Source organism: Rosa chinensis, chromosome 3 (genome assembly GCF_002994745.2).
Source record: "Rosa chinensis cultivar Old Blush chromosome 3, RchiOBHm-V2, whole genome shotgun sequence".
NCBI classification, from domain to species: Eukaryota; Viridiplantae; Streptophyta; class Magnoliopsida; order Rosales; family Rosaceae; genus Rosa; species Rosa chinensis.
This window is the reverse complement of record NC_037090.1, coordinates 21,731,639-21,751,042: the sequence shown is the minus strand read 5'-3', so window position 1 is coordinate 21,751,042 and position 19,404 is coordinate 21,731,639. Positions and strand designations below refer to the sequence as shown.

General features: G+C 37.0%; 1 protein-coding gene across 1 annotated transcript; it reads left to right on the top strand.

The window, feature by feature from the left end:
• Positions 1-6,082: 6,082 nt before the first annotated feature.
• On the top strand, positions 6,083-9,998 carry LOC112192576 (receptor-like kinase TMK3). The gene is made up of 2 exons (XM_024332371.2): positions 6,083-8,686; positions 9,213-9,998. The coding sequence occupies exons 1-2, from the start codon at positions 6,334-6,336 to the stop codon at positions 9,728-9,730; spliced, it is 2,871 nt and encodes a 956-aa protein (XP_024188139.1). The 5' UTR covers positions 6,083-6,333; the 3' UTR covers positions 9,731-9,998.
• The last annotated feature ends 9,406 nt before the right edge of the window (positions 9,999-19,404 follow it).

The window sequence follows — 19,404 nt, the reverse complement described above, 5'->3', positions numbered from 1 at the left end:
ATGTAAATTTACAGAATCATTGAGCAAGAATATTTCAACACAAAAAATATTTAAAAACTGCATTAGAAAATTCGAAAAAGGAAAAGGGTGGCTCGATCGAATAGAGACGAGGGGGTGATAGGTCCTACATTTTGTGACCAAAGGTTTGTTGGTATGTTTATGGAAGGATAATCATTAGTCCTATCAGGTTAGATGCATAGTATTTTATACACAAGGCTTCCAATATGTGTCTGCTAAAGTTGTTGGATCAACCACCATTATACAATAACATGATCTAAAGATAATGATTCCTTGTTACAAATGAAAAAAAAAATGAAAAAAGAACAAAAAAAAATATAAGAACCGTCATTGAATGAGTTGTATTTATAATAACGTAATTTCGACTAATATCTTGATAACATAAGATGTTAAGTTATCGATTAGAAGAGTATCGCATAATTCGGGAATGATCTCTCTTATTCTCTTATTGTGGTTTTTACTGTAGTCAATTCTTCAGCTATCCTTTCATGCATTTCCTTGTTACACGGTTGTATAATAAGTTCGATGTCCGGAGGTGGTGAATTTTATTTCAATGCTGACATTCACATTGATTTGTCTTTGACTACGTACTATATTTCAATCTCCATTAGTCAAATCCGAATTGTAAATTGAAAGCAACTAATTTGATCAACCGACGCAAAACACTTAAATTATTGGGAAGTTTATCGCTCTCAAAATTGTTTGGTGCAATTGGTCCCTTCTCTAATTAAGTACCATTTGAAACTAAGCAGATTCATCGATCTTTCAGTGCAAAACATTTCTGGATTCTACACTTCAACATCATACAACTGGAATGCAATTTCTTTTGAGAAATGTCATTCTCATATATATATCTTTGGCATATATAGGAATTCTTTGTCATTGGATGGGTATCTTCAGTGCAGACTCTTTTATGATGTGACTCGATTTCTATGTTAAATATAGTTAGGCTTGAATGCGCGATGTGACTCTCTACGCTGATTACGATTAGGCTTGTGTTTTGTGTTGCTGGAACCCATTTGTCAAGCAATTGCCCAGAAATTTAACACCGACGTTTAAGCCTTTCTTAATTATATTGACAACTTTTTCCGTTCCCACTTTTGGATTAAGCAAGTTTAATATAGGCCAAGTGACAAACTGGTCCTTGTAATTTGCTAGGGTTTCAACTTGGTCATCAATATAGTTTTAATTTTAGCAATAGTACGTACCTTGTAATTTACTGATGTTATCTGCTTTAAAGAACAATTTTGTTAAATATTTCCTTTTGCAAGTGTATAATGAGTTAATCACACTATATCAAACTAACAATTACTTAAATCACCCAAAATGACATGATCGAAGAAACCTATAAAAAGTGGTTCATAAAATAAAGAATTAATAGTAATCCAACCTAAAATTATTCTCCAAATTGATACTACAAAACTATTATTGATGACCTAAATTAGAACTAAATGTAGTAAATTAAGTTGAGAGAGGGAGAGGAAGAGAGAGAGCTGCCTGTAGTAGGGCTTGGTAAAACGAAAGGCAGGCGAGAAAAGAGTACGTGCATGCACATGCATACATTATTGCAGAAGCTAAACCAAATCAGGCAAAACCGTTACAAATGCTTTGGCTTTTTTATACGTAGAGTCGCTCTCGTTTCTCAAAATTAATTCAGTCTCAGTTACTCGGGTATTACAGTAACCATTGCTTCTTTTGCCTTGTAGAAGCTTCACCTGATGCAAAAATAGAATCAGAAGCTTTGATTCATCAGCTCGATCACGGTTACGCACGGCAAAGTCAAAGTGAAAAGTCAAAGATTGAGGTTGTAAGGTAAAGTGGAGCGGTGGGCGAACAGTTGAACAACACGGTTTCGCCGGCGGCAGCCAAAGAGGGGACAAAACGTGCATAACAGTAAGGAATGATCGCAACGTGCCACCCTAGCCCCAATCGACGATCGAGATCTCTCCGTAATTGTCGCTACCACGTGGCCCCATCTCTCTTATTAGTCGGCATTTTGCCGCCACAATTATTGGCTTTTTTAAATATTTCTTTTCTTTTCTTAATATTCCTTGTTTTCCAATTCTCCTCTGCTGTTCTTCGTTTCTGGTACGGACGCGTGGTTAGTGACTCAATAGTTTGTTTCTTTTTCTTTTCTTTTCTGGGTCAACATTTTCCTTGAAATAACAAGCTTTGCCCAAACTTCTAGCTAGGTTTGGCTTTTTCTGGTTTCATGGAGACATGAATCTAGTTTTGATGGTGGTGGCTCTAGGTCTTGTTTTGTGGAAATCACACAGAAATAGTAAAAGCAACTGTATGGGTATACAGACCAAGAATCAAAGAGCACCTCTAATTTTTTGCCTTTACTTGAGCACCTCTGATTTTTTGCCTTTACTTCTGTGGTTTACACACATTTTATTTTTAATTTCACACGAGATAATCTAAAAATTGTACATATTTCTTTCTTTTGTAGAGTTGTGTATGTTTATGTATTTTTTTTTCCTTCAGATTATGTGAGGCTTTATAGAACAGTTACTATAAAAATAATAAAGATACAGTATTGTACACGATTAGTACATATTTTTAAATACACACAGTATTACACTTGTCAATTTAGAGGAAGTTGTAGCCATAATAATGATAATCCATGATGGATTAAAGCTAGGAGTGTTTCTATTGAGACCTCTAGATTTACTCACTTGACCTCACTCTATTATTAATTATTAAATGACATATATAACCTACTATAAAATGACTATTAAGGACAATAATGATACCAAACAAATATTATATTTATTTTATGTAAACTTTCCAATTTAATAATATTAGATTGTATTCTTTATTATTTTCCTTATCTATTTTCATTTTCCAATTTCACTAGATACTCATTAAAGCTTTCATATATATATATATATATATATATATATTCAATAAGAATAAAAAATATGAGTAAGATCATGTGACATAAAAATGTATGATATATATGTTAAACGCATATTGGTGAGGAAAAACAAAATAAATCCTATTATGATTTACGACCTAAATCTAAGTATATCTATTATATTTGCAAAATAAAAGGGAAAAAAAAGAGGGCTAGCTAGCAATAAAAAAAAACTAAAAAAATATTTAAATAATTAATCATGAGGTACAAAAAATAGAGAAAAAAATAAACATTAAAAAATGATTTCTTCATATATCTTTTTTGCACAGCTTAAATAGAAATTTAAAAAAAAAAAATAGTTCATATTATTTTCTTATTGATTAGAAATTAATTCTTGAAACTCAATATCTTGTGTTTGGTTTTTTTTATTTTATTGGAAAAGAGATTTATGCATGTTGTTTGATTAAGAAATGTATATGTAATTAAGATTTATAGAGTACTTAAATAATTGAAAAGACTAAATATTTTATTTTAAAGATAATAATTTGTTTGCAAATTATATGAGTGATGTTATTTGAGGAACTTTACCGAGGTTTAGTGAGTAAATTTAGTATTTGAAAATTTAATAAAAGGTGCAAAAAGCATAGAGGTTAAGTGAGTAAATTTAGAGGTTCCAATAGCAAAACTTAGCCTTGCGAAATAAACTAAGATTACGGTTAAGATGGCTACTCAATCACTAAAATTTTCTTGCAACATTTGCGGACAACACGCAGGTAAGTTCTTATCCATTTACCATTTTCATGCTCCTTACTTCTAAATTTGACCGTCACACTACAATGACAATAACAATAACAGTAACAGCATCCACAAAAATGAAATTATAATAATATGGAAATTATGAAAGAAGACCAAAATTGAAAACCAAAAAGGTAGCTTCTATCGGACAGAAATTTAAAGAGTACGTAGCTTTTGATCGATTTCAAGCATCCTATCAGACAAAAATCCAGGTCACAGAATTCATAAGCAACCAAGGATGGATCCGGTGCACCAAAAAATTCGATTAAAAAAAATTAATTGACCAATAAATAACAACAACAATATTTATGAGTATTTAGTTTGATAGGGTAGATTATTAATTCATATATTAAAGTGTCATGATGCTCCGACGGTCTCAACCATCCCCTGCAATTCCCCTAGTGTTGGTTACTATTTATTAGTCACCATATCCACCGGCACCAATTATTATTATTATTTTTTTATCAAATAAGAACTTCATTAATAAAACGAAGATTACAATGAGAATGGGAAATAAAAACTTCAGCTGAAAACTTTTCCCACTTGAGACGTCACGGTGAACGTCTATACTGACACACTGTTGAAGCCAAACTAGGCCCCGACTCCAAAACGCACTAGAGAAAAAACTAAAATGGCAAAAACAACAAAACGTGTTTGAGCAGAGAAACCATAACATTTCACCTCTTGTTAGCCAAGAACACTAACTCCCACCCAGAATCTACTGGCACCAAAATCTTAGAATTATAAAAATAAAAAACAATTAATTGCGACTTTCTCCCTATTTATGGTAGAAAAATATATATTGTTAGATGATTTGACATATTATGTTATTAAGTTCTCAATTCGAGATTAATTGATTGAGTTTCTAATTTCAGCATTTGTGTTGTATCATGTCAAACTAGGAGTTGTTATGTTGAGATGAGCATCTGGACGTTGTCGTCATGCACTCTCCAATTAGATCGATTAGAAGCAAATCTCGTGCAAAAAACATTTCTAATTAGAGGATTTGGAAAAGAATTGATGTGTTAATTCGGTTGTTCCACATTTCTGGTTTCGTTATAATAGGTTTACAAAATATTGTTTCTTTTCTTGTCACACAATTGCGCATATTATTTCTATTTAATGTGTTCGTTAGTATGATTTCTTGTGTCATTTATGTTGTGTTTAAATAAGTGAGCTTTAGTTTTTTGATGGTTGTATTACAAGCTATTTTAGATGCAATTATTTTACGTATCACAACAAAGTTAAGTTTTTTCGTGTGATACAGTTGTCGATTGGTCTATGTAATTAGTGCTTCTTTTCTGGATGAAATTTGTCTGTTTCTTAGAAGAAAAGAGTACTATATTATTATTTTGTATATATATATATTTTTTTCCAAAATTATTCTTTTAAGAATCTTTGTCAGGCTATTTGCGAAAGAAGAAGTATAGAATGGAGATGGGTTGGCCATTTTTTGGTGTGTCTCGAGCCCTCTAAGTTTCAAAATAACGTTAGACATTTGTCTTTTTATTAGTGGTTTGTACGTCAATGAAGAGCTGAAAACTAGTTGATTGCACTGGATAGACGTAAATTAATATATCATTTTTTTTATTATATAGGAAGATTCAAATTCCATTAATACTTAGACAAGTTACATATAATGATCCAACTTTAGGGCACGACAACAGAGCCGTTACTTTAGTAATTTCATCCATTTCTTGCTCATTAAGTTTCTTCAGAAAAATCAACTACAAACTCGAACTAAAACTTCAGAAAACTCAAAGCTCGGAAGCCTCGGATATTAGTATGCGAAAAACTGACACAGAGAAAGTGGTCATAGGCTCAAGGCTTTGTCATTACGACCACTTGCTTCTTCTAGGTTACGAGTGTAATGCCACAACCCTATGAGGTTTATTTTGAAAAGAAAAACATTTTATTTGCGAGTATACCATAATAGTTTGTTATTAAATGAAATAAGTTATATGCTCGTTTTGTCAAATTAACAGAACATCAGATTCGAGTCATCAATTACTTTGAATTTGAATTCAGAACCAATAAATTCACATATCAACAGCACTTTAAACGTTAAGAAAACGAAAGTGGTCATAGGCTCAATGCTATATCAGCATGACCACTTGCTTCTTCTGAGTTACGAGAACATCAGATTCGAGTCATTAATTACTTCAAATATGAATTCAGAACCAAAATCCTTACACATCAACATCTCTTTGAACGTTCAGAAAACAAAAGTGTCCCATGTCAAACGAGTTTTCAAGCAATTGTATTAGGGTCTTACACTAATTAATTTGCACGAAGACAATGTGTATTCCACATTTTCATTTCCATATTTTCTTGCTGCGTGTTGAAAAATTCTCATAATAAAGATGCCTCGCAGGCCAGCCTGGCTTGAAACTTGGTCTTAAAGCTAGTTTTGTTTTCGTTCGAGATCAGAAAAGAAAAGAAAAAGGAAAAAAAGCTGAAAAATTTTCAATGCCTTTTTATCACTACTCGATCCTCATAACTACTCGTCACACTGCAACACACTCTCTTCACCCTCCTCCCTTCATTTCACCACCCCCCTAAATTCTCCACTTCTCTCCCAAGATTTTCAAAAAGGGTACTCCAAGAAACCGCCATTGATGGCCGCATGAAGCTTCTCTGCCACCGTTTTTGGCTTTTCAATGCTTCACAGATCCGCCATGGAACACCCTAACCTTGTTATACCCTTCCTTCTTCTCCTTTCCCTCCTTTCAGTGGCGTTCAGCGCCACAGACCCCAATGACCTGGCCATTCTCAACCAGTTCAAGAAGAACATGGAGAATTCCGAGCTCTTGAACTGGCCTGATAATGGCGACGACCCTTGTGGCCCTCCAATGTGGGACCATGTGTTCTGTTCTGGTGATAGGGTTTCCCAGATTCAGGTTCAGAAGCTGGGCTTGAAGGGTCCTCTGCCCCAGAACCTCAACCAGCTCTCTGAGCTCTCCAACATAGGCCTCCAGAGGAACCAGTTCAGTGGGCCTTTGCCTACTCTCAAAGGCTTGTCTAAATTGAAGTATGCTTTTCTTGATTACAACGATTTCAGTTCTATTCCCGGTGACTTTTTCGAAGGCCTTGATGCTCTGGAGGTTCTGGCATTGGATGGCTTGGATTTGAATGCCACTACAGGGTGGACATTCCCTCCACAGTTGCTGAATTCGGCGCAGCTGCAGAATCTGACCTGTGGGAGTTGCAATCTGGCTGGTCCGTTGCCGGATTTTCTCGGCAACCTTTCGTCGCTAACTGTGTTAGAGCTTTCAGGGAATGGTTTGACCGGCGAAATTCCGAAGAGATTTACTGGCCTTAACTTGCAGAGGCTGCAGTTGAACAATCCGAAAGGCGGGGGAATGAGTGGTCCTATTGATGTGATCACAACAATGGCGCAGCTCAACTTGGCTTGGCTTCATGGGAATCAGTTCACAGGTACTATCCCGGACAGCATTGGTAATTTGGTTTCTTTGAAGGATCTTAATCTGAATCAAAACCAACTTGGTGGTGTGATTCCTGATAGTTTGGCTAATCTGGAACTTGATACATTGAATTTGAACAATAACCATTTCATGGGTCCAGTACCAGAGTTTAAGGCAAAGAATGTGAGTTATGATTCAAATGCATTCTGTTCACAAACTCCGGGGCGTCCTTGTGCGCCGGAGGTTATGGCGCTTATAGGGTTCCTTGAGGGGTTGGATTTCCCTACAACACTTGCTTCTAAGTGGTCTGGTAATGATCCTTGCAAAGAGTCATGGTTGGGAGTGAGTTGTGGCAACAATGGGAAGGTGTCTGTTATAAATTTGCCCAAGTATAATCTCAATGGTACGTTGAGTCCTTCAGTTGCTAAGTTAGGTTCTCTTGTTCAGATTAAGCTTCAGAATAACCATTTGACGGGTAAGATTCCTCCCAACTGGACTCGCTTGAAAGCCCTGATAATGCTGGATCTAACTGGGAATGATATTAGCCCTCCATTGCCAAAATTTGCCAACACCGTTAAAGTGGTCATTGATGGGAATCCTTTGTTTCACGGTAATCCATCTGAGCAAGGCCCAGCACCAGAGAATGATTCTTCATCAACGACCAACCCATCTTCCCCAACAGACACAAGTTCTAATGGGAATGGTACTTCTCAATCAAAAGGATCAAAAGGAACCAACATAGTTTCAATTGTTGCTCCTGTTACAAGTGTTGCTGTTGTTGCTTTGCTTGTAATTCCTTTATCCATCTACTATTGTAAGAAGAGAAGAACTCGCTTCCAGGCTCCAAGTTCCCTTGTAATTCATCCAAGAGATCCATCTGATTCAGATAACACGGTTAAGATTGTCGTTGCCGCTAATACCGCTGGAAGCACTTCTACCCTCACGGGGAGCGGTTCTGCAAGCAGAAACAGCAGTGGGATAGGTGAGTCTCATGTCATTGAAGCTGGAAATCTCGTCATATCAGTTCAAGTTCTTCGGAATGTGACAAAGAATTTTGCTTCTGAAAATGAGCTTGGTCGTGGTGGTTTTGGGGTTGTTTATAAGGGAGAATTGGATGATGGGACAAAAATAGCAGTGAAAAGAATGGAGGCAGGTGTGATAAGCAACAAAGCCTTGGATGAATTCCAGTCCGAAATTGCAGTTCTTTCAAAGGTCCGACACCGTCATTTGGTATCACTGTTGGGTTATTCTGTTGCAGGGAATGAGAGAATGCTTGTGTATGAATATATGCCTCAAGGGGCTCTGAGCAGGCATCTTTTTCATTGGAAAACCTTTAAACTAGAACCTCTCTCTTGGATGAGGAGGCTAAATATTGCCTTGGACGTTGCTAGGGGGCTGGAGTATCTTCATAATCTTGCACACCAAAGCTTCATACACAGAGACCTCAAGTCATCAAACATCTTACTTGGTGATGATTTTAAAGCAAAAATATCAGATTTTGGATTGGTGAAACTGGCTCCTGATGGTGAAAAATCTGTTGTGACCAGGCTTGCTGGAACATTTGGTTACTTAGCACCAGAGTATGCTGGTAAGCCTTCTAAGACATTTTGTTTTAGCAACGTAGTACTGATTATTAAAATTTCATGCACATAGTATATGTCCATCTTTCAGAATGAAAATATAAGGTCACACAGCATCCAGTTAACCTGCATTTTTTAAGGAAAAAAAGAAGAAATACTCTGTAGTAGCTAATGGGGTTTGAAGTTGAACTACCAACTTCTTGCATAAGGATAGCGTGAACTACCAACCAAGTTGTGATTAATTTTTGTTTAGCAGCATACATAAGTATGCAACAGGAATTAATGTGACCTACTAGTGGATTAATATCGGTCCATTTTATCAAGTGCAAAACAATTTGATAAATTGATAATTTCAGGGAGGGTTTTGAAAGGTCTTTAGTTTTGTTTTAACCCCAAGATAAGAAGTTGCCTACTTGATAAAAAAGATGGCAATATGAATATAGTTTTCTATATACACATCTTTGATTTATGTTATGTTCCTTTGGAGGTTGTGTATAGTCCCACTAACTCTCAAGTTTCTCACCTGTGATTCAGTGACAGGAAAAATTACAACCAAAGTAGATGTATTCAGTTTTGGGGTTGTGCTAATGGAGCTATTAACTGGAATGATGGCGCTGGATGATGATAGGCCTGAAGAAAGCCAGTACTTGGCTGCATGGTTCTGGCACATCAAATCAAATAAGGAGAAACTGTTGGCAGCCATTGACCCAACCCTTGATATAAAAGACATGAAAGAAGAAACATTTGAGAGCATCGCCACAATTGCGGAACTAGCTGGCCACTGCACTGCAAGGGAACCCAGCCAAAGACCAGATATGGGTCATGCTGTGAATGTATTGTCCCCACTGGTTGAAAAATGGAAACCATTTAATGATGAGGATGATGAATATTCTGGCATAGACTACAGCCTCCCGCTTAACCAGATGGTGAAAGGTTGGCAGGAAGCAGAAGGAAAGGATTCCAGTTACATGGACCTAGAAGACAGCAAGAGCAGTATACCAGCACGGCCAACTGGGTTTGCAGACTCTTTTACTTCGGCTGATGGTCGGTAAAGGAGGTACTTTGTTGCTTTCCTTCCCAGAGGTTGATTTCCTACTTCTGGTAGGTGTAGATAGTATGTGTTTTCTTTCTGTCTGGGAATTAAATGTCAATATTTTTTCTGGTGTTGGTGTGTTGTGGTTGGGTTGCAGATTTCAGTAGAGATCTCAAGTGCAAGCCATGAAATTTATGCTTTAAGACGTTCTAGTAGTGATGTAGATAGAGAGGAATTATGAATGAGAACTTGTTCCTACTTATTTCTTAATTTGTGCTTTCAAGTCCCATATCTGAATTTCATCAGATTTTTTTCTTTATTCTGGTCATGATAAAGTAAATCGTGGGTCGACTAGTATTCATCCGTGTTTCTGTTTCTGCCGAACATGCCCAGAATTAGCAAAATCATCAAGGTCTAGAGAAACACTCTTAGGCTTGAGGAATTTATTCATTGACTATACCAGAAGCTTCAACCATACACCTACTTGAGGCTAGTCAGTACTTCCGGTAATATTTTATTTGGACGTGTGCCGGCACTTGGCTGAGGATGACACATGTGATTTCAAATGATATATGATGGCACATGTGGATCCCAGATTATGAGTTTGAATCAAGACGTAAGGCGGCAGTACCCGGGGAAGCACACATAAACCAGGCAGTCTAGTACAATATCAACGAGGCAGTGAGGCACTATAGTCTGATTAGTCTCCTCAAGTCTAGTTTAGGACATGAAATAAATAATACCAAGAGAAACCCAACTGCTATCTCGTTAAGTTTTAAAACAAAATTGATTTATGGTTGATGAAAAAGGGTATTCTTGGACCAATTAACTCACCTAAATCTACTTGGTTCAGGAGGTATTCTACTATTCTTATGATATAAGTTCAGTCATACAAAAGCAACCATGGAATATAATGCTGATTTCATTCAGATTTCAGTAGGAAAGGTTAGGTAGATCGAAGCAATAAGGACACCCAGTTGGCTAATTAAGTTTAGAAGGTAAAACCAAGTAATTAAGGTCCACCTAGCTGAGTTGGGTTTCAAGATTCAATTGAATTTGAGGGTCTGTAGTCAGATAATCCGTACATATAGAGGTACCTAGCTTAAACAAAATTAAACTTTTGAGTTTGGTTTGTGGAATCTGCTTTTAAATAGAGTAATGGACACTCAACAGCTACTTATTTGATTAATGATAATAACGTACACAAACAAATTAATCACCACATGCACCAACCTAGATGATAAGTGATATCGTAGTCTTCGATTCTGTTTATATCTGAACCTATCCCCTAACTGTTGAACCCCATTTATCTATCACATTATTTGGCAAGTAAATATCTTCTTTTTCTTCTTTTGTGTGAGTTGAGGATTGTTAACGTTTACTTGAATTATTGAGAAGATGATAAATCTAGATCCTACGGTCTCAGCTTTGGAGGATTGTGCTGGTTACTTGAAATATGGGGATGCAGTCTTGGCCACTGCACTCTCTGTTCTGTTGTGAACGTGAGTCTGACTTTCCATTACATGTATGTCACTCATTTACCGTGTGATCAAATAGCTTCTTCCCAGGAACAGCCTCATCCATCTTAGTTTTAACTCTTTCTACCTTGCATAGACAGAACAGAAGGACCCCCTTAAGCTGTTCTTCATGTTTGTGGGCACCTGTGTGTGCTAATTATAGATTGCTCATATCGGGTGTATTATGAGGCAATGGTACATTCAAGACATTTGCATATGCAATTATGCTGCACTCTGTTTTTGTTGGATCAATCAGTTTTAAAAGCTTAGGGGTTAATCAGTCCCTAACATTTGAGGAAGATGACCTGTTTGACTGTTTGAGGGTCCCTCGACTCTAACGTGCAGGCCACTGAGCCAAAGGGTGGTGAGCATTATTAGTGCATAGGAGAGATATGACAATGTAGGTCTGTGGAGGACTGGAGGCATTATGTGATATGATTTTTGCTGCACTCACGGATGGGCAAGTGTGTCTTGTTTTGTTTTGGTCTTATTCTGAAACTTGAGACTGCCTTTATGTGCAATCAGATCGTTGCCGGTTGATGCTAAATAATTTGAGAAGCTAGCATTGAACACACCAACAAGAGAAGTACAAGATATCTATCTGTAATTAGTTCTTCTTTTAGTTGCCTGTTTGATTGGTGAAATGGATAGGAATGAAAATGATACTTGGAATGGGACTGAATGGAATTGAGGATATGCTTTTGTTTGGTTGAAATTGAGGGAAATTGAGTGTGGGGAATGAAATTATTGGAATCTCTATCTCATTCCAGGACCAATCTCAATTTCAAGAACGGATGATTGATTTATAATTTGGTAATATTACAAGGGCACAGACTTGTCAGTAACGACCTCAACAAAAATAATTCTGTTGTATAAAATAATATTAGACATGCATACACCTAACCCCTTTTATAAAGTCCTTTTTTTTATAATTTTTTTTTATGAAGAAAAGAAATTACAACGAGAAGTCTCTAGGGCAGCCGAAACTAAACTAATCCCAACAAAAAGTTGAAAGAGCATTGACGTGAATGCTAACTTTATAACCGCTTGAAAAGTTATAATGTAGAAAACTTATAAATAGTAGAAAGCAATACTAAAATTAAATCAACCTTGTACACAAATTTAACTATGTGGTCATCTTAACTCCTCAAGTTAAGTGATAGGGATCTGGCCTTTAGAGAGCCATATACAACTCCAACAGCTTCTCTAAAATTTCTGTATTATAAGGAAGCAAAAGTCAAAATTTTAGCATATTTTTCTTTTCAAACTCCAACAAATTCTCTATTTTATAGCAATCTTTAAAATATCCATAATTATTCCTTAAAATTTTAGAGATTGCTGTAAATTTAGGAAATTTTATTTTCTTTTTCCTCATTATCCCTAAAATGGAGATAGTTATAAAGAATCTGTTGGAGCTAAAGAATCTCATTTTTTTCCTAAAGTAGAGAAAAATCAAATATGAAGAAGTTGTTGGAGTTGCTTCTTATTATAAAGTAAAAAAAAAAAACTAACATAAAATAAACTAGTGGGCTCTCAGGCCCAAGTCCTGTATCTGAACTAAACCTTAGGGCACAAGAAGAAATCATAGTGACCATAGCCATCAACCAGCAGTCGCTATCACTGTCAAAGCTACCACAATATCACTACCACCACCATTCTTCTTGTAGCAATCCATGTCGTCATCTTCAACATCGAATACATGCTCAAGATCAGAACCAAACCGATAATTGAATTTGACAAATTGATCAATCTAATGCAATGTCGCAACTATGATCCTCCCTTGGTAAGATAACTAACGAGCCATACTAGGGAGATTGTGATCCATACTCTGTCGTCGCTATGTTGTGAGATCCGTACTATTTCTAAAACACTTTCCCCCTTTCCCTTCTATTGTCCCTTCAAAATCACCAATCTTGCCAATTTTCTCTCCGAATCATCATCTTCCTCATTTTCCCTCAAAATTAATTAGTATTTCTTGTGAATAAACAACGTAACAGAGACTGTTAAAGAGACCAAAAGAGAGATGACCCTTGTCAACCCGAAGAAATTGTTGCGGGATGAAGATTAGATTATTGTATAAGTTGATTGATGGGAATGCAGGGAAAGAAAAAAGTTTTGGGAATGTGGCCAGAATTGAAATGTGGTGTGAACTTGGAACTTGGGCTTTTGAAAAATTTTCATGTTTAGGTTGGCTTTGGAGAAACATTGATGTATAGATTCAATGTGACTATGTCTTGTGGATTGATTTTTCAATGTTTGCTCGTGCCTAAGCTGTTATTTCATCCTTGATTAGAATTAGAACTAGGAAGGATTGGAGCATGCACTTTATGCCTCTATTGGCTAAGAAGGTTTTGCGTGTCAGCTGTACCACGTGTCTGGTACGGCTGACCAATCAGTGCCTTAGCAGGTGGGGTATTTTGGATATTTCACTTTTAAAAAGTAGGGATAGTTTCATAATAAGGATAAAGTTTGCTGAGTTTTAATTGGTCAGCGGCACCGCCACGTGGTTCGGCTGACGTACATAACAATTTTTCCTACTGGCTAGATGATCCATGAAAAAAATTACAATATAGGTCTACTCTCGCTTAGTCTTCTCTGATTTGACAATCAATGCATATCTAGATACTATTCAACTATCATAATCTGCTTGTCATAAAAATATTTGGTTAAAATCTCATTCACACAATGCTAGCACCTAAATTTGATTGCAAAAAACTTATTTAGTGACACTTTTTTAGTCACTTCGGGTCTTGGGAGTTTTTCCTGTCTCACAACTTAGAAAACTTTTTTCTCTAATTTCTATGTGGGATCATTCTCATAGCTCACTAATATTTTATTTCAAGCTTTTCAAAATAGTTGTTGGTGACAAAAAAATTTCGATTGGACTTTGACTCACCAATAAATTCAAACTAGAGTGGGAGCTGATCAATAGAAATCGAGAAGTTTCATTTGATTGTTGACTCCATTCACTTGAAGAGGAGGGGCGTGTACTTGCAAAAAACCCTCTGATGTCTAACTCTGTAACTTTCTCAGTCGAGTGTAGTAAACAAGTTGAAATGAGATGTGTCACCGGCTGTCGGGTCTTCTATTTATAGGCGGATCATTACTTGGGTTCCTAGTACTGACCTCTTACTTTTGCACAACAAGTAGCTCATGACTTGCGATGCAAGCCTCGAACTAGTAACTTGTGCCACACACAATGAGATTTGCCTCGGGCCTTACTCCACTCAACCTAATTGCCCGCTGCCACTTGTCGCTTATTCCTTGAATTAGGATGACTAATCATTATCGCATTTATTGCTAGGTTCTTTGCCATAATTGTAGTTCAAAAAACCCATAATGCCCCCAAATTTTCTCTTTGGATACTCGTCCTAAGAGGAAATTTCCAAATCCCAACTCTGACCTAAGCCCGGCTTGGAGGTTCCCTCTCTTCTAACGCAGCACAATCTCCTTTTCCCTGTAGCCTTGATGGTGATTGTCACCTCGAGTCTCGATGGGGTAATACTTAATGCTCTACCAATGTATACCTTTAATTATTAAACATATCAAGTATAAAACTAACTTGGAGGTGGGTTGTCGTCTCAGCCGGTTTGGAATTTTGACGAGGTTACTGCCTCCTTGAGCACTCAAGGCGGTCGACTCTTTGAGCACTCAACGCGATCACCTCTTTATGTGTTCGCCTCCTCAAGTGCTGGCATCCTCGAGCACTGACCTCTTTGAGCGTTCGTCTTCTTAGGCGCTCACCTCCTTGAGTATTCAATAAGGTCGAAAAGATCTTTTAACCACTCCTTTCACTTCCCCATCCTGCCCCCTTGTCTTTCTTACTGTGTGTTCACAACGCAGGAAGAAAAACAGTTAATAGAATGGTAACCTCTCCTATGACTTGACTGCATGCGCTTGCAGTTTGTCGCTCTTACCAAGAGCCGAAATTTAAGAGAAGTTCATCAACAATATAAAAAACACAAATGTATTCAAAGTCTTAGGAGTTCTAAGTCAAACTATGCATGACAATGCTTTCTCCATCAATCGCCTTTATTCGTCTCTGAGGGTGAAATCATGTAAGATAGGGCTGTCGCCATCTCTATGTAAGGGTAAGGCCTATCTTGTGGCTTGTATCCTGATATAGCTGCCCCTGTCTTCTTCATGAGTCATTGTCGAGTTATAAGGTCTTCTCGAGCCTCCTTATTCTGGTTTTCTTTTCTGAGTTGCTCGAGTTCTTGCCTTAACCTTTATATCTCATCCACTGAAGGCAAGTTTGAGCTCCCAACTAGATTTGAGCCAACTCCGTTTGGAGCTTGTATTTTGTCACTCCTAGTCCTTAGTTATAAAAATGAGATTTTTTGATGTGCAACTCTTGGCATCACTTTTTATGAAAAAGCATTACCACAAATGGTTCCTCTTGTTGGTGACAAGAAAATTCTGATTGCATTTTGACTCACAAATAAGTTCGAACTGGAGCAAGAGCTGACCAATAGAAATCGAAAAGCTCTATTTGATTGTTGATTTCGTTCACTCGAAAGGGGAGGGGGTACTTATAGAAACCGTTCGATGCCTAACTCAGTAACTTTCTCAGTCGAGTGTAGTATATAAGTTGGAATTAGATGTGTTACCTGACTGTCGAATCTTTTATTTATAGGCGGATCATTGCTTGGGCTCCAAGTAGTGACCCTTAAACTTGCACTACAAGTATCTCATGATTTGGGTTGCAAGTCTCAAACTAGTAACTTGCGTTACACACTTTGAGACTTTCCTTGAGCCTTACTCCAATCCCCTCAACCTAATAGCGCGCTGCCACTTGTCACTTATTCTTGAATATTGCTGACTAAGCATTACCGCATTTATTATTGGGTCCTTTGCCATAATTGTAGGTCAAAAAATAGTCGATCACCATCACACCCGTTGTATGAGCTCAATGCCTCTCACTTATGGCTTGAGAGAGTCTTGTCTATGGGGAGTTCTTTCTTCATTTGACCATTGTGCCTTCAGGGAGCCTTGTCAACTTGAGACTTTTGTGTCACTCTTCACCTTGAGACTTTTGCCACTTCTAGGGAGCATTTTTCTCTTGGCGCCTTTGTGTTGCTTTGTCTTGGCACTTTTGTGTCATGCTTCGTTCATGGACCTTTACTCATCAACTTCTTTTTGGGACTTTAACCCTTCAAAGAGACTTTCACCTTTTCACTGAGGACCACATTATCCTCTCTTTCTTATTTTTTTTATTCTGCTCGATATATTGTTTTTTTTTAATTTCTTTGCCTTTTTTTTTCTCCTAATTATTTACTCAATTTCTTTTCTTGTACACAATCTTCTCTCTCTATCTCTGCCCGAAAAAAAAAGATTTGGAAGAAGGAAATTTGGTTTTAAATGCTCCAAAACAAAAATGAATGAAAGAACAAACAACAGGAAGGGGAAAAAGAGGCAAGATGCCTCAGATCCGGCTCGGAACCCAGGCAAAAGCGACTATGAAGGGCTTAGAGAAGCGTCATTGACTCTCAACTTAGGAGTGAAAACTCGAGCATAGAGGTTTTCTCTGGAGAAGAAGGCCAGCATCCCTCCTTCATTATTATTGCATCGTCAAACTGCTAATACACTATCGTATTATTACAAAAATCAAGTGGTGTTGGATTGATCTTTAATGTGGCTATGCTTATCAAACATCTTGTTTTATCATTAGAGTCATGGGCTTAGTAGTTCATTATAAAAATAACAGTGATTGGGTTTGGTAACAATGATGTGTATTTTGTTAAGAATAAAGCTAGCGAATTACCTTTTTGTGTACCACTTGCATCTCATCTTTTGGGGTAGCTAATGTAAAAAAAAATCCAAATATCAAAGTATTTTATTAAATGATATGGGAATGCCACATTAACTATGACAAAGTATTTATATCAAAAGGAAAACATCACCAATGATCACTGAGTTATGACCTGTTCGACACTTAACTCACTAACTTTTTAAAAATATTACTTAATTTACTCACTTTATATCTGTCTTGCACATAACTCACTCCCATCTATTGTGTCATTAAAAATTTGTATGGAGAGGATTATTTTCGTCAAATTACATATAAAATATTTAAAAAATAAAATATTAAAATAAAAATAAATTTTTTGAAGAAAGTTATTAGATTTTTTTTCTTTCAAATTTTTATACTTTTATGATAATTTCTAATAAAAAAGAATTAAAAAAAATTCAATTTTAATTTGAAAACAAAAAAAAATCTGTCATTTTTTTATTTAGAAAAAAATGTTTTTCAAGTTAGAAATGTATATTTAGTGTTTCGAAAAATAGACCATCAACTTTAATGGTTTCTAAAAAGAGATTTAACGTCAATGAGTTAAGTGTAAGATAATAGAAAATGTGAGTGGGTTAAGTGATATTTTTTAAAAGTCAATGGGTCAAGTGTCGATCGGGTCATAACTCAGTGACCAGTGATGATTTTTTTGCCTTGTATCAAAAACTCAAATAAAATACAATATAACCACAAAAAATAAAGTAACAAAAAGAAAAAGGGTCATTGACCAAAAGAGCCAGAATGAGCAAAAATTCTCCCATTTACACCGACAACAGATTTTTGTTCTCATCTACACAATTTAACATTAAATGACCATTTTACCATAAGCCTAATTAATAAACTACAGCATTGCTCACACTCTCTCTCTCTCTCTCTCTCTCCCCCACTGCTTCCTAGGCCCAAGGTCATGCTCTATCTTCCGGATAGTTTTGATAAGGATGGAGCCGAGGACAAGAGCAGCGCCGGCCAGGACGTTTTCGAGAAGCCGCCGGAGTCCGCCCTCGTCGGAACCTCCCAGGAGAAGACTCCCTTGCTCAATCTTGATCAGATTGGCGACGACGACGACGATCGTGATTATGAGAGATTTGGAGATATAGGAGATGGGAGCGGCGTCATTGTGGCCGTCGATGGTTGCGGTGAGGAAGGCGATGACGCTGTGGATTTGGGGAGGGATGCGAATCTGGTGACTTCGGAGGCAGAATCGGTGGAATTTAAGGTTTCGAACTACATGAAGGTAGTGAAATTGATTCCAAAGATTCGCAAGTGCTTTGAGTTCTGCCTCTATCCTTCTGCCTACTAGCGAACTCGAGTGAGATGCATGTTGAGGAGGGGCATAGCTGGTCTAGTCTGCTGGAGATGTTAAAAAGTGTGAGAGAAATAACTCGTGAAGTCGAAGATGGGAGTAGAAGATGTGGGTGCTCGGAGCATTTTCTGGGTGCCCAAATCAATTTTTATTTTTATTTTTTTGTGGTAAAATATGGGCAGAAGGCTTAGAAAGGAAAAGAAAAAAAAATGGTTCTATCGGGGGCAATAGACGTCTATTGGGAGGCAATAGATATTTTGAATTTATGTAATGTTTTCGTTTTTTTCCTTAATCAAAGTTTTATTTGTCTAATTTTATGGAGATTAGTTCCCATTTCAGTGATCAAAAGTTCTATTGGGGGGCAATAGAGGTTTTTTGTTCTCTTTTGGGGGGCAATACACGTCTATTTGGGGGCAATAGTCGTCTATTTGGGGGGCCCTTCAATAGAGGGGCAATAGAGGTTTTTAGAAAATTTCTGTGGCCGGCGGTTAGCGACCGGTGACAGAACTCCGGCGAAAGTTGGTCGGAATCCGGGGACTGTGATCGGCTCTAGCGAAGTCTCCCATGGTCTCTCTCTCTCTCTTTCTCTCTCTCTCTAAGTAACAAAGGGGTGAGGGTAAAATGGTATTAAAAAAATAAAAAAACAAAAAAATAAAGCCTTAATGGGGTATTAGGGAAGAGCTCCTTAGAGTGTTTTGGGTAAGAGGGAATTAAAAAAACTTAATGGGGTAAGTGAGAAAAAATCCCTTGAAATGGGGTAAATGGATAAAAAGCCGAAGAAAAAATAATTAGTTGGCTACCGCAATGACTTTTATATCCAAGAAATTCTAGTACTACCTTTGTAACGGCCCCAGTCCCGAATTCTATTCGGAAACCACTGAATTACCATTTGCCCAGTTTTCTTATTAAATTTAAATTAAGTTCAATTAGAAATCATACCATTACACAATTTATGTCAAAAACATTGAGTCCCCATCCGCATGCTCATATATGAATTTGGGCTGCCAAATGATTGTCTGAGTTACCACAGTCATACTCAGAAAATCGTTGGGCTACCACAGTCACACCCAAATAGTAGTTTG